The sequence below is a fragment of the Nematolebias whitei genome, chromosome 16, assembly GCF_014905685.2.
Source record: "Nematolebias whitei isolate Nwh7 chromosome 16, NemWhi1, whole genome shotgun sequence".
NCBI lineage: Eukaryota > Metazoa > Chordata > Actinopteri > Cyprinodontiformes > Rivulidae > Nematolebias > Nematolebias whitei.
In genome coordinates, this window is record NC_056513.1 from 19,322,893 (window position 1) to 19,336,852 (window position 13,960).

At 36.4% G+C, this 13,960-nt stretch overlaps 1 protein-coding gene across 2 annotated transcripts in view; it reads right to left on the bottom strand.

Moving 5' to 3' along the window:
• prkcaa (protein kinase C, alpha, a) overlaps positions 1 to 13,960 on the bottom strand; it is a 220,424-nt gene that overhangs the window by 89,524 nt on the left and 116,940 nt on the right. For both annotated transcript variants that reach the window (XM_037689762.1, XM_037689761.1), the window contains exon 4: positions 2,274 to 2,385. In XM_037689762.1, the coding sequence (XP_037545690.1) occupies positions 2,274 to 2,385 (112 nt within the window). The remainder of the gene's footprint in view (positions 1 to 2,273; positions 2,386 to 13,960) is intronic.

The window sequence follows — 13,960 nt, forward strand, 5'->3', positions numbered from 1 at the left end:
TGACCCACGATGCTATATATATATATATATATATATATAAAACCATCATATTGTACGAAGGTGATAACCCCTTAAGAGCACTTGGGACTCTAATGGCGGGTGTTGGACTTTAAGGTTTGCAAGTAAACCATCATTTTTTAAAAAAGCAGCCATGCAACCTTTCAACATTTTAAGCAGCTTAAAAATGCTTTCTAGATTTACTGTACCTATTTCTACTGACATATTTCAATCTCATTTTACATTTGGCACAATAAAAAAAAGTGTTGCTTTTCTGAAAGCTATGTGAGAGAGGACATAACAAGGTTATGACACAGATTAATCTCAGTCATGATGTGCATGCATATTGTGTCTGCCAGCCAGCTGTGACAGCCTGCCATGGATTGAGAATGGTTGCTGACGGTTACATCATCTTATCACCTGGCCAGTTCGTGAAAAACAATGAACAATGGCTCTGCTGCAACCTCAGTCTTCATAAGGACATTTTAGTCTTTGTCTTGCACACGAGCAATTCTGTAGCTTTATAATGTGTAAAAATACTTCAGTGCTGATTCATTGTAATGAGTGTAGTAATCTATTGAATAATTCAAGATATGGTTACAATTTAAAAATCATGTTTAATTTACTCATATGGACGTAGCATTGATCTAGAAATTAGAGGAATAAATTTGAAAAGTTATTTTAAAGTTTTTTTTCTTCCATTGGAAAAAAAAAAGTGGTTAAGGTTTTTATTTTAAAAACAGATTGGTTGTATTTTTCCCCTTATTTTTTAAAGTTATTGTTGCAGCATATGGAGCTGTAAAACTTATTTTACATTAGCTGGTACATTAATTAATCAATTAACATTGCAATACTCAATAATACATTTTAGCAGCATTTTAAAAGGTGGATAGTAAATAAACTTGATTGTATCTAAGTTGCATGTTTAAAAACTGTAATCTGCTATTTTAATATCCAGCGCATGTCATCGCTTGTATTAATTCACAAATGTTAAAGTAAAGACAGTTCTCATATTCCTTTATGTTATGATTTGCTGTCAGTTTTTGAGTTTGTATCTACTTTTAATGACAGTAAAGTCCATATTTTGTGGGACGATGTTAAAAAAAAAAAAAGGAATTTTGGTTTCTGACAGATTCTTTGCAGCAGTCAACATCAAGCGTCTAGACACTTTTAATGGTTAAAACTCAGTGACAATCAAAGCACTGAGATGGGAGTTACAACTACAAAACTCTAAATAAATTCAGAGCAAACCAACGTGCAAAAATATGTGTATTTAGCACATAACTGTAATCATTAGTTTGAATTTTTGCATCTAGCCAACAAGATTAACAACTAATAAGGTTGCTGCTAAACAAGTTCAACTAAATCTGTGGTTAGAGTTGTGATTCAGATTTTAGATCATGATTTGTAACATCATGCAGCACGGTGGCGCAACTGGTAGAGCTGCCTCTCAGCGAGCAGGTCCTCGGTTCAAACCCCGGTCCAGGGGCCTTTCTGGGTGGAGTTTGCATGTTCTCTCCGTGCATGCGTGGGTTTTCTCCGGGTACTCCGGTTTCCTCCCACTGATCAAAAACATGCATGTTAGGCTGATTGGTAACTCTAAATTGTCCCTAGGTGCGAGTGAGAGAGTGAATGATTGTTTGTCTCGTTTGTCTCTATGTGGTCCTGTGATGGACTTGCGACCTGTCCAGGGTGTACCCCGCCCCTCGCACAGTGATTGCTGGACATGGGCACCGGCGACCCCCGTGACCCAAAATGGAATAAGTGGGTAAAAGATAATGGATGGATAGATTTGCAACTTCATATATCTGCACACTCCAAAGTCAGCATGGTCTTTTGTGCAAAACACATGTAGTTTGAAACTTTTAAGGCAAACTTTAGCCCAATTATAATTTTTAAATGAGGGAAAACAAAAATGCAAATACAAAAAAAAAAAAAATTATGGTCTCAAAAAGATGGATGAAACATCAATCTGCTATTTCAAAGAAAAAAATGTTTAATAGATATCTACTGAAGATCAAGTAGCTCTTGAAAAGACAGTTATTAAGATTTTTCAATATACATAATAATTAACCTGCATAACAAAAAGTAAATTATTGTCATCCTGTATTCTCTGATTGTTACCCTCATTTTTTACAGCTTCTTATGTTTCTCTCTGTTAAATCGTACTAAAATTATATACATCTAAACACTTTTTTTTTGTTAATACACAGAGTTTTCTGCATTTTAAAATCCGTCCCAACAACTATTTTGAAGATTGTAAGTGTATTACTCACAGTCACACTTCATGCCCTGGTGGATGAGGCCATAGAGCAGAGAGCCGCAGTGATCGCAAAACGTCGGGCTCCCGTAGGTGTGGATCTTGAACTTATGCTTTGTTCTGGGATCCTACAGGAACCATAAAAACAGAAAAGAAGTAAATAAAATAAAGGTTAAAGTCAGCAAAAAATAGGTGAACTATTATTTTTGTTTCTTCTAAACACTGTATTCAAAAGGTCCCTGATTATTGAAGGGAACTGATTTAGTTATATTTATAACTACAAAAACACCACTTAGAGAAACAGATTATTTTTACAGATTTGAAGCAATTTCAACTAGTTACTCTTTTTTTTGGTTTTTTTTGCTTTTATCTACATTTTCTTAAGAATAAATACTATACTTATAATTGATTAAAGGCTTTGGAAATAGTTACAGTTTTAGGGTATTCATCTTGAACAGCATATTGCATTTAAAATAAATTCAGTTTATTTATATAGCACCAAGTCACAACAGAAGTTGATCAGGGCACTTAACAGAGACATTCATATACATAAAAAGTAAGTTAATAACATTAATTATCTGAAGAGTAGATAGCTTTGAGTTTAATTTCATCTCCGACTCTCAGCTTGAGCAAGCATGAAGGCGCCAGTGGAAAGGAAAAATTCCCTCATGGGGAAGAAACCTTTAGCAGAACAAGGCTTAGGGCAAGAGGTCGGTCATCTGCTTCGACCGCCTGGGTTTGAGAGGAACAAGAAGGAGGAACAGATACACAATGGCAGGTCGAGAATCACATGTTAAGATACAAATAATATCAAATGAAACTATTCATTTGTAACAATCCATTTTAATAAATGAGGTCAATTTGTCCTCTAGTAGTCTAAGCTTAAGGCAGCATAATAAGCCAACCCTAATTATAGGATTTATCACAAAATAAAGTCTTAAGCCCAGTCTTAAAACTGGACAAAGTGTCAGCCTTACAGACAGAAACTGGAAGTTGGTTCCAAAAGAGAGGAGCCTGAGAACTGAAAGATCTTCCTCCCATTCTACTCTTGGCAACTCTAGGAACCACAAGTAAGCCTGCAGTCTGAGAGCAAAGTGCTCTGTTGGAAAAATATGGAACAATAAGATGTGTAATATAAGATGGAGCTAGGTTGTTAAGGACTTTGTAGGTTAGAAGTAAGATTTTGAATTCAATTCTGAATTTACATACACTGAAATATACATACTTTTAAAACCTAAGAGTCACAACAAGGATTGTTTTTAATAAAGAAAACAAACATGACGCTCTTGGTTAAGATAAGTGAAAAGGGCTTTTTGAGTTTCATTGCATTATGTCAACAAGTGCAGTAAACGGTAATACATCTTGCACTGGACTCTTCTCTTTATAGCTTTGTGTGTCTGTGTGTGCACTCAGTCATCAAAGCTATAAACACTCCTCATTCATCATTAGCCTTCTGTTAATATTGTTCGTTGCTCTTGGCTCTCTGCATAAATATTTTACCAGTCAATGTGTGAAAAACGTTGGAGTTTAATGGACTGTGAGGATGAGACAGGGAAGTAAATGACTTCCTGTTTGCAGGATGATGGTTTGAATTACATTCCTGTAAAAATATAATGCTTTTTGCTGGAATCTTGACATGTTGAGATACTTTCAAACACAATAAAGCTTTAAAAAAGTTAAATCTGGTCCTCTGGACAGTCAAAAAAATTTTTTTGAATGTCCAGAGGGCCAGATTTAACTTTTTTTAGATTTTTCTACCTGGATTATTGAGCATGCATCAGGATATAATAAAGTTTTGTATTCTGCTCTTGTGTTCTTGATTTTATACTTGTATAAGACAGGATTATCTCAGGTCAAGCTTTAAAGAACAACTGGAGCAATTCTTTACTTGCTGCATATTGTTGCAAGTGGCTGCACTAATCACACAGTTTAAATTATGTATTAAATAAATCAGATTATTGTAATTAAATATATATATTTTTGCATTATGGCATGTCTCCCAATATATGGATGCTAAATAAATAAATTTAACAGCAAATATCATCTCGGGACTGTATAAAAACATTATCATACATATTAGTATATATTGCTACCTTAAATGCCATGAAATTAGAAGACATGAAATATGTTTCAACCACTGAACCCCACTGCACTCGCACAGACACAAACACAGACGCACGTGTTATTCCTGGTGGAACATCTTCAGGTACAAGAGAGTTACTCACATTGGAGTGACATATTAAAATTTTGAAAATTTTAATGTATAAACTAAAGTCACATGATCACATCAAACCAAAACCTTAAGAATAAATGTAAGTGAAGACTAAAAAAGTCCATGCTCAATAAGAAGACATTTTCATTGACCATAGAAAACAAGTGATGAAAAAATACAAGAGACGGTGTCAGAATAACTTTATTAAAAAAAGAGACAGCTTTCACAGTTATTGTGATGGTTTAAAATTAAATCAAAAACTCAAAATTTCATTCACTACACAGAAGCATGGATCAGTTAATATTAAAAATAAAGAAACCAAACCCTCAATGAAACTATCCTTTTTTACATGCTGAATAGTGTGGCATTGCACATCTACAGGATTTCATTTGTATTTGTCCTTTTTAAATGCAATAACGCTTGCTGAGTTTTTGCTTTATTTTCTGCAAAATCAGCCTCCATCCTTTTATTAGACCCGCATCAGGAGTCACTTGGCCAGCATCCACTTTAAATGTGGATCATTTGCATATGCAAAAAAGTGTATATTTAGAATACCGAGTAATGCTTAAATACAGCAAAAAGAGGACGCATACTATAAAGATATTGCAGAACAGCCAATGATTTAAAAAAATTGTCTCAAACTATGGAAATTACAAGAAAGGTATAACACTTCTTTTCCCAGAGGTAACTATATTTATGCTTTATATCAGAATCAGAATCAGAATAAGCTTTATTATCATTGTACCGGGATACAGTGAGATTATATGTTCGTACAGTCATCCAAAAGGTGGGCGGAGTGATAGACAAAGCTTTTTCCTTAGTTTACACATGTCCCAGGAGAAATTTGATAGTCGGCTCGTATCTGAGGCCAAACAGGAGAGTCAGATTCAGATAAGCCACAACTGTTGATTTTCTTCAAGCAGACTGTTATTTTCTTGTCAGTCTTGAATCCTGCTGGAACTTTCCAGATTCAAAATGGCCAGATTTATGGGCATTCCACTCCATTGATACGTGCTATGAGCCTCCTCCAAGGTCGTCCCCAACATGCTGGCGAGTCCTGGAAGCCGCAGGTGGGCTGCGATTCTCACAAATTGCTTCCATCTTACAGTTTAGCTTGTAAACCAGCTGATTTTGAGTACTTGTAGCATGAACCAAACCTTCACACAGACTCAAAAGTTTTGACATGGCTGAAACTGCTGCTGATGTATTCTTCAAAAGTTGATAACACAGGGAACCGCCGATGCCAAAAAGCAGAAACCCTGCTATCATGAATCCAATTATAACTGAACTGAACCAACAGAATTAATACTTAAACTTCTCCACTTCTCTTACACAGCTGATTGCTGTGTAGCTCATTGGGCAATCGAAACAAATTCTAAATCTGACGGAATTAACTTTTTCTGTTTTTGCTGTGAATGCTCTGTAACCTCTGTATGCTGCTGCCAGTCTTGGCCAGGATTCGCTTGCAAAAGACATTTTTAATCTTAATGGGATTTTCCTGGTGAAATAAAGGTAAAGAAAAAATATAAATATAAAAATCTGTAGAAAATAACACAAACATACAATTTCACTTGACACAACATCAGTTCAGAGATCAGTAGAAGACAGTATTATTTAAAACAATTGGTAAAATGCCTGCCTTAAATGAAAATCTGGAAGGTAACATCTGATTGCTTAAACAAGCTGTAAACTCAATGCTTGAAAATTGAATGAAATTAGAAAGGCACATTACAAATGTAAAGTGTACATAAAATCGTATGGTAAATGTTATTTATATTCTTTCAAATGCAAGGTGTATAATACTGTTACGATTATCTGTAATGTCACTGCAACTCTTGCAGTTTATTACACAGGGTACAATCCCTATCAAATGCATAAAGTTTTCATTTTACACTCTGATCTTGTGGTTCATGAAAGAAAAAAAAATGGAATAGTTCAATTACTTGAAGCCCTCGTTTAAAGTGGTTCCATGCTCAAATCCAAATTCTGCTGTACTGTAAATCTTTCTACGTGTTGGCAATAAGAACATTATCCATGCTAGGTTTATTTATTTTTCCACTGCATCTGATAGAAAAGGTTGCAGCAAAATGTAATTACATTTTATTTTTTATGAAAGAGAAGCAAAATAAATAAGTGCTTTAAAAAATTGCACTGTCAAAATATATTATCAGATATGAAGTGAGCAACAAAAGCTTGACCCAAGACTAATATCAGTTATAAATCATCTTCCAAAAGGAGCTATGTGTCATATATGTCTGTGAGAACTGTCATATTGAGTTGGTGAGGCGCCACAGTGATTCATTCATTCAACCGTTATTTATTCAGGTTAGTCTTAGAGTCAAGAGAGACCTGTTTTAGACAAACAAACGAAAACCCATAGATGAGGTACACACAACAATAAACAGTCAAGAAAAAGCATATGAAACAAAAAGTAAATAAAAGTAGTGATATAAAACAAGATAAAACAAGCTACGTTATGAAACGGGGTAAAATAATAAAAATAGGAACATGTCTGCATTGATTTTTGCCATGAACTTAAATGTTTAAAATCCCTTACAGAGGTCAAAGTCGACAACTTCAGATCTGAACTTCAGAATTATCTGACCTACATCACTTGTGTAGATTAATGAAGAGGGAGGGCTCTAAGACTGAGCCTTGTGGTGTACCATTTTTGACTGTTAAATGACTGGAAGAAGTACCATTGTGTTGAATACATTGCCTCCAATCCGAGAGATAATTAGAAAAACAACCGATAGTGTGATCGGAGCAACCAATTTCTGAGAGCTTATGGCATAAGATATCCTTGTCCACAGTGAGAAAAGCTTTAGACAAGTCCAAATAAAGTGCAGCACAATAATCCTTAGCATCCAATGATTCAACATCATTAAAAACCTTCAACGAAGCAGTCAGTGTGCTGTGTTGTTTCCTGAAACCAGACTGATAGGAAGATAAGTGGTTTAAGAATCAGTGTTAGTTTATAGCTGCGATAGAGACAGTATACTGTACATCACACAGGTCTTTGCTTCTTATACGTCTTGTTTTAATATGTCTGTTTGCAAATGCTTATCTTTTTTTTGCAAAGTGTGTGTGGACAGACATGTAACTTGGACCGTCTGTGTGACTTGAAAGTATCAAGTTATTAATTCACCCTAGAATCATTAAACCTTCACTTGACAAAGCTCCTACTTTTATCTGGCAGTTATCATTTCCTTAAAGTGTAAAGTTAGTCCTGATGTGAGAAAAGATGTACTGAGGCTGAGCCACGGTAGAATTGCTGGATTTTATGTCATCAATCAACCTTTATTTATACAGGTAAATCCCATTGAGCCTCGAGGACTCATTTACAAGAGAGACCTGATTGTCTGTCTTGTTTTATCATCTAGTAGACAATAAGAGGTGGAATCATTACCAACAGGAGTTTTTTTTATTGAAGAAAAAAAAGAAATCACCCTTGGGTTTAGTTTGTTTCTCTGTGTTAAATCATTAATAACACCCACACATGTCAAATTTAACCTTTTAACCCCGTTCAATAACGTTCAAACTGGTAAATGCTAATCTCAAAGATTTAAGTTTTAAATTGGTGCTGCATGAACAAATAACTGATTTAACAACTTGAGATATTTGAACTCGGGCTTAAAACACAAAATGTAACCAAGCAAAAGTAAACTTGCTTTAAGAAGCTAACTCAAATCATATATCAATCAAAAAAGTTTGTACTTAAAAAAAACTTTAAAAAACTGATTGCCTTAATATTTTAGTTGTTTTTATAGAGTTGCTTCCTTGAAATGACACCACTGCATGTGCTGCAGACAGTCAATTTAAAAACAATCATCACATAATGTGGAGGCCAGCAGGCAGTGTACCACCTTAGGACAAACTATAATGAGAGAGACTAACAAATATGAGTCAAGAGATAAATGGAGCACCGGCAGCACTTCCATCAACTAACAGACAACTGATCCTGGAGGATTATGTTCCTGTCCCCTATTTCTACCCTTTGACCTGACTATAAATTATGGCACTTAATACAAGGCTGCAGATAAATCATGCATTTCTAGTGAAAGCCACATGAGCTTTTAATGGGAGAAGCACGGCTTAATGGTTCCAGATAATGGAAATAACTGGCAGCATGAAGACAATCCACAAACATTAGAAGATGTTTGACACATGTTTGCCTGCAAGAACCTCAAAACCAGTTAAAATGACTGAAACAGATCATAAAAAAAGAAGAAGACAAAATGATAGCATGGCTACACCCCTGAGAGACTCAGTGGTGTATCGGAACATTCAGGAATCGAGCGAGGGAAATTGCACATTTCTAACCCTTAATGGCACCATTTTAGCTACTTAGCAGAAGGAAAGTGCTCATTGTCCAGTTTTCAGTCTGAAGCAGAACATACAGTAAACACTGGGATCATCACTGACTCACATTTTATTGTATTAGTTTAGCCTGTTACCATACTAATATTTTTATTTGAATTTAACACTCAAAGTTTATAAAGCCACATGTATTATTCACTACTTGAGCATAACTGGCATGAGACTAAAATATGATATGAAAGTTAGGATAATCTGGCAAGTCAAGTTTTACTGAAGACTCACTTTACAGAAACTTTATTTATAGGTGAAAAATATAAGCATATGCAAGTTGCTAAATTGTGAATTAGGGCTAGAATCGACCGGTCGATTAGTCGACTAATTGCTTTATGGCATCTCGTGAGTTTTAAAATTTCACATCGACAAGTCACCGTAGCCCGCCCCACTGTTTTTAGTTTTATTTTGTTTAATCCACGGTGGTGGATTAAACAAAATAAAACTAAAAACAGCGGTTTGGGCGGTGGTTAGAGCTGTCATTTCTAACCAGGGTCCATGCCCGGCCTGGTCAGGGCCTGAGCCAAAATAATGTGCTGGATGGGCGGGCAGGGTCGGGCTTTTGATTGCGTCAGTGGAAGTGCGCGGCTGATGATTCAATTTGGGTCACCACCAGCTGCTCACGGCCGTTTGACCGCGCGCTGACCTGCCAGTTAAAAGAGGTACAAAAAAATCCAGATGGAGGACTGCCAGTGACCTACCTGCAGCTTAACTGGACTCAGCCACAGCGCCAGCAAACTTGCGCAACCGACGACTGTTAATAACTATAATATTATAATAAGGCGGACTCCACCACCACCCATTACGCTGTTTTTAGTTTTGTTTTTTATGTACTGCACATTTCTTTCACTTTTGTAGCTTAATAATATTTTTGGTTTTCCTATGACTTATTTGCAGTATGATAAATGTTAGGGGCATAAATATATGCCTCTGATGTTTTGTTGCTCTTTTTTGTTGTTGTTGTAAATAATAAATCTAGGGTATTGTGTTCCTATGACATCACAGCGACTAGTCGGCGTCACAGCAACTTTTTTCATGTTGAAGTCGACTTTAAAAAATATGTAATTGTACAACACCTAATGTGAATTAAGTTTAACAATGTCCAAACTATCTATAGGTATCTGGACTAATTAAAGGTAATTTTTGGGTTAAACGTGAAAATTCTGTAGACTCTTAAACTTGATTGTAGATGCCAAATATGCCAAAAATGACAAGAACCAAACGGTCTAACTGTTTAGGCTAAATTGACCTTGAATTCAGGATATCCGTCATTCATTTTTAATCTTAAAGAGATTGAAGAAGCCCCTTCCACAACATGTCATCTCTAAAATATAAAAACTATTTATGAATTACATCATGGTAGAAGTGAGCTCATGGACTGTTGGCACTACTGTCATTAACCGTTGTTTAGCTGGGCTACAATTAATTCCTTCATCAGGTTAAGCATAAGTTAATAAAAATTAAAGGAGCTTGTGGACAGGATTTGGCTCAGGGCCTCCAGCTGATGGTCACTCAGTAGTTTGTGTTTGTGCAAATTTTATTGAAACAGTAGTAATTATTTAGTTTGCTAAAAATCCCTATAATAATGCCAAAGACAGCATACAACCTTTATTTATATGCCTTTCTCTAAAAACTGAGATGGGTAATGTGCAGAAAGAAACTTTGAGTGTATCCTACTACACATCACTGGACACACTAGGTTGTCCATTAACACAGAGCTGTGAGGTGGAAAGTTTACCCCCTGTAGGTTTTGTACCCAATTACAATCTAAATGAGCCCCAATGACTTACTCAAACTAGACTAAATGGTCTTTTCTTATTTGCAGACCAGAAGGAGCAGAATGTAACACAAAACAAAGACTCAGAGCCATAATGGTGAAACAAGTATGCAGGTTGTCTTAATGATATAAAAGCCAACACAATTTTCCAGATGCCATACACAAGTATGAAGAGATTTTCTATTAAACAATATAAAGATTTAGCCTTATTGTGTTTTGATCAACCAAATCTTTAACAATATATTTGCTTTGTCCGTTTAATAATCCCAGGAAGATTTGCAATCAGGGAAAAGAGAAATAAAAATTAAAGTCAAGAGCGTAACTGTAAATGATTCAAAGCATCAAGATAGTGAAGAAAGCAGAAGCACAGAGGTCAACACAGTGATGTTTGCTAATTAAGCAGGCTCTCCAGTGCAGCTAAATTAGAAGCAGTGCTCCAACCTGCTCCTGTTAATAAACATCTTGCTAGGGTGAAGATCAGCAGGGGCCTCACTGAAGAGTATACACTGCATACTAAATTCGCAAGACAAGATTGTGCTACTTATCCATCTGTTTGTCTGTTTCATTTGTTTACAGTGACAAGAACTTAACTACAGACAAAGTTCAGTCAGGTCATCTGGACAGTAGCTTTTTTTGTTGTTGAAATGTTTTGTCCTTCATCCAAAGGACTTCATCAATTTGAGGAGCCACAACAAACTCAGTCTCATAAATGGCCTACTCACATAGTAGGACAACAAATTTTATGGTGATAAGATGTTTTGTGGAGTCTGCCCTCTCCCAAGTCGACTCCTCTGAGGCAGCCATAGCCAAAGTGGTTCAGAACATCAAAGTTCATGCTCAATAATCCAGGTAAAAATCCAACAAAGTTAAGTCAGGAGAAGTCCTTCGGATGAAGGATGAAACGTTTCAACAGCAAAAAAGAATCTGTCCAGAGGACCTGACTTAACTTTGTCAGATTTTTTTTTTTTACCTGGATTATTGAGCATGAACTTTGATGTTTTGAACCACTTTGGCTTTGGCTGTCTCAGAGGAGTCGACGGGGGAGAGGGCAGATTCCAGAAACAATCTTATCACCATAAAACCGGTTGGCCCACTATGTGAGTAAGCCACTTATGGGACTGAGTTTGTTGTGGCTCCTTGGACTGATGAAGTCATTTGGATGAAGGACGAAACGTTTCAACAACAAACAAAAAAGAAACCATCCAGATGACCTGACTTAACTTTGTTTGATTTTTTTTTTACCTGGATTATTGAGCATGAACTTTCATGTTTAACTACAATCAGGATGTAATAATTATTCATTCCTTATCTTTACAGACTTCTTCCTTCCTGGGTTGCTAGTGTCCACATGCAGCAGTTACTATACAACAGGTAGGGTACACCCTGGACAGGTCACAAGTCCAAACTAATAAATGACATATAATAATAAACATGATTTATACAACGTAACATTACTGCACATCTAGATTGCTGATAACAATCACACTAAACCCCAACAAAGTAAAAACATACATGAAGTGGCATTTTGCAGCCAGGAAAAGCAGGCGAGTGTGAAATAAATGTTTATCTCTCACATTTTTTATTCACTCACATTTTTTAGCTCCACACAGGACCCAAAAACTGAATTTTACCTTTTCTTTTTAAAACAACTATACTGAACGAATATTGTTGGCACTATAAAATTACTCTTGCTGCACAACCACATACTAAATACTTCCCTCTCTCTTTTACCCATCATCCCTCACTGCGGGGGATGACATTTGAATCAGAAGTGGCAGGATGCTCCTCCCTGTCCAGATTCTGGCTCATACTGTTGTGCTTCACCTGTGTCTGAGTTAAATGAGAAACTGTGAACACAAAACAGCACATCACAAATGCTGCCTATACTTTGCATTTACATATATGTTACTAATATGTCATCTATGTGCAATGTGATGTTTTACAAGGAATCATCTCCAGATTCTTTCCACAGGTAAGAACCAACAGGTTAAAGAAGCAAGCAGTCTGTCCCTGTTTTACATAAATATGTCACAGTTACTAAACACTATATATTCCAACATTTAATTAGAATTAACAAGAGATAAAGCCTGATGAGGGAACAACATGTTTCTTAAACATGAGGGCAAAACCACAGAAGATAAGTTGATTTCTTATGAACCCCTTTAGTGACACAATTCTTTTATTAAAGGATTTTTTTTTTTTTATTTGAGCCCTTCAGTCTCTCCTCTTGAGGGATTTTACTTTATCCAATTCATTTATGATTTTTTTTTCTCAATGCTTGCATGCAATGTCTCTGTCATGTATAAGCATTGAGAAATTGTGATACTGGAAACGGGCGTAAACAAAAACACATCTGGAAATTTGGTATCTACTATTTTAAATGCAAAGTCCTATGACCTGATTGCTCACATTCCACGTGCTGACTCTCATGAACAAAGATACACCTTTGATTTTTGCTTAAAATAAAGAGTTGAATCAGGAATGATTGGCTGTTGATGTGACACAAAGTTCAATAGTCAGAGTTGAGAAATCTTCAGGCAGCTGTTGTCAGTGGCATGTCAATGATGAGTCAGCATATAGATAATGTGGAGGAGTTCACTGGAATTACCAAGTCAGCATCCTTTATGAACAAATCTATAGACACAGCAGTCAATAATAACCAAGTATTCATCCGTAGGTGCAAAGAAACACTTATTGTATGGATATTATCATTGTTTCAGCCTAAATTGTAGAGGTAAAACCCTGAGGGGAATGCATGAATGTGCTGCAGATGTGGGAGGTTTAAAGAAAACAACATGGAGCTATCATTTATCCAGACACGAGGTGTTAGGCTTGACAAGTTTACTATTTTTAGCATATGAATCAGTACCTTTGGCCTTTCACTAAGCTGCTAACTGCTGAGCGGGAGGGGCAGGTTGCCACTGCAATTTACCAAGGGTTTACCTGGCTGTTGCTATCTGTTAACACATCTGTCTGCAACCAGAGCTGAAAGTAATAGTCAGGGTCAGGGGGTGGCCAATGGTGGTCAGCAGATACTTGCGTCCCGATGGAAACAACCTGAACTCGCCATGGAATGGGTGATCAGGATCTGCCAGAATCAGCCTGGCCTTGTTCACCGACCTCGCCTTGTGTAGGTCAGTGAGGTTCTGTAGGGCTATGCCAGCAGTTTTGTTGCACATCCTGACAATCTCAGAGAGTTTGTTCCTGTTTTTGCAAGTCAAAAGTCCAAACCAACAGATGAAGGTGACATGCTGACTTTTCTTCTCACACCAGCCCCACACCAAAATGGAAATTGGCACGTTGCTTTTGTTTTTAAGTTATCCAGCTCACAACGTTTTATATA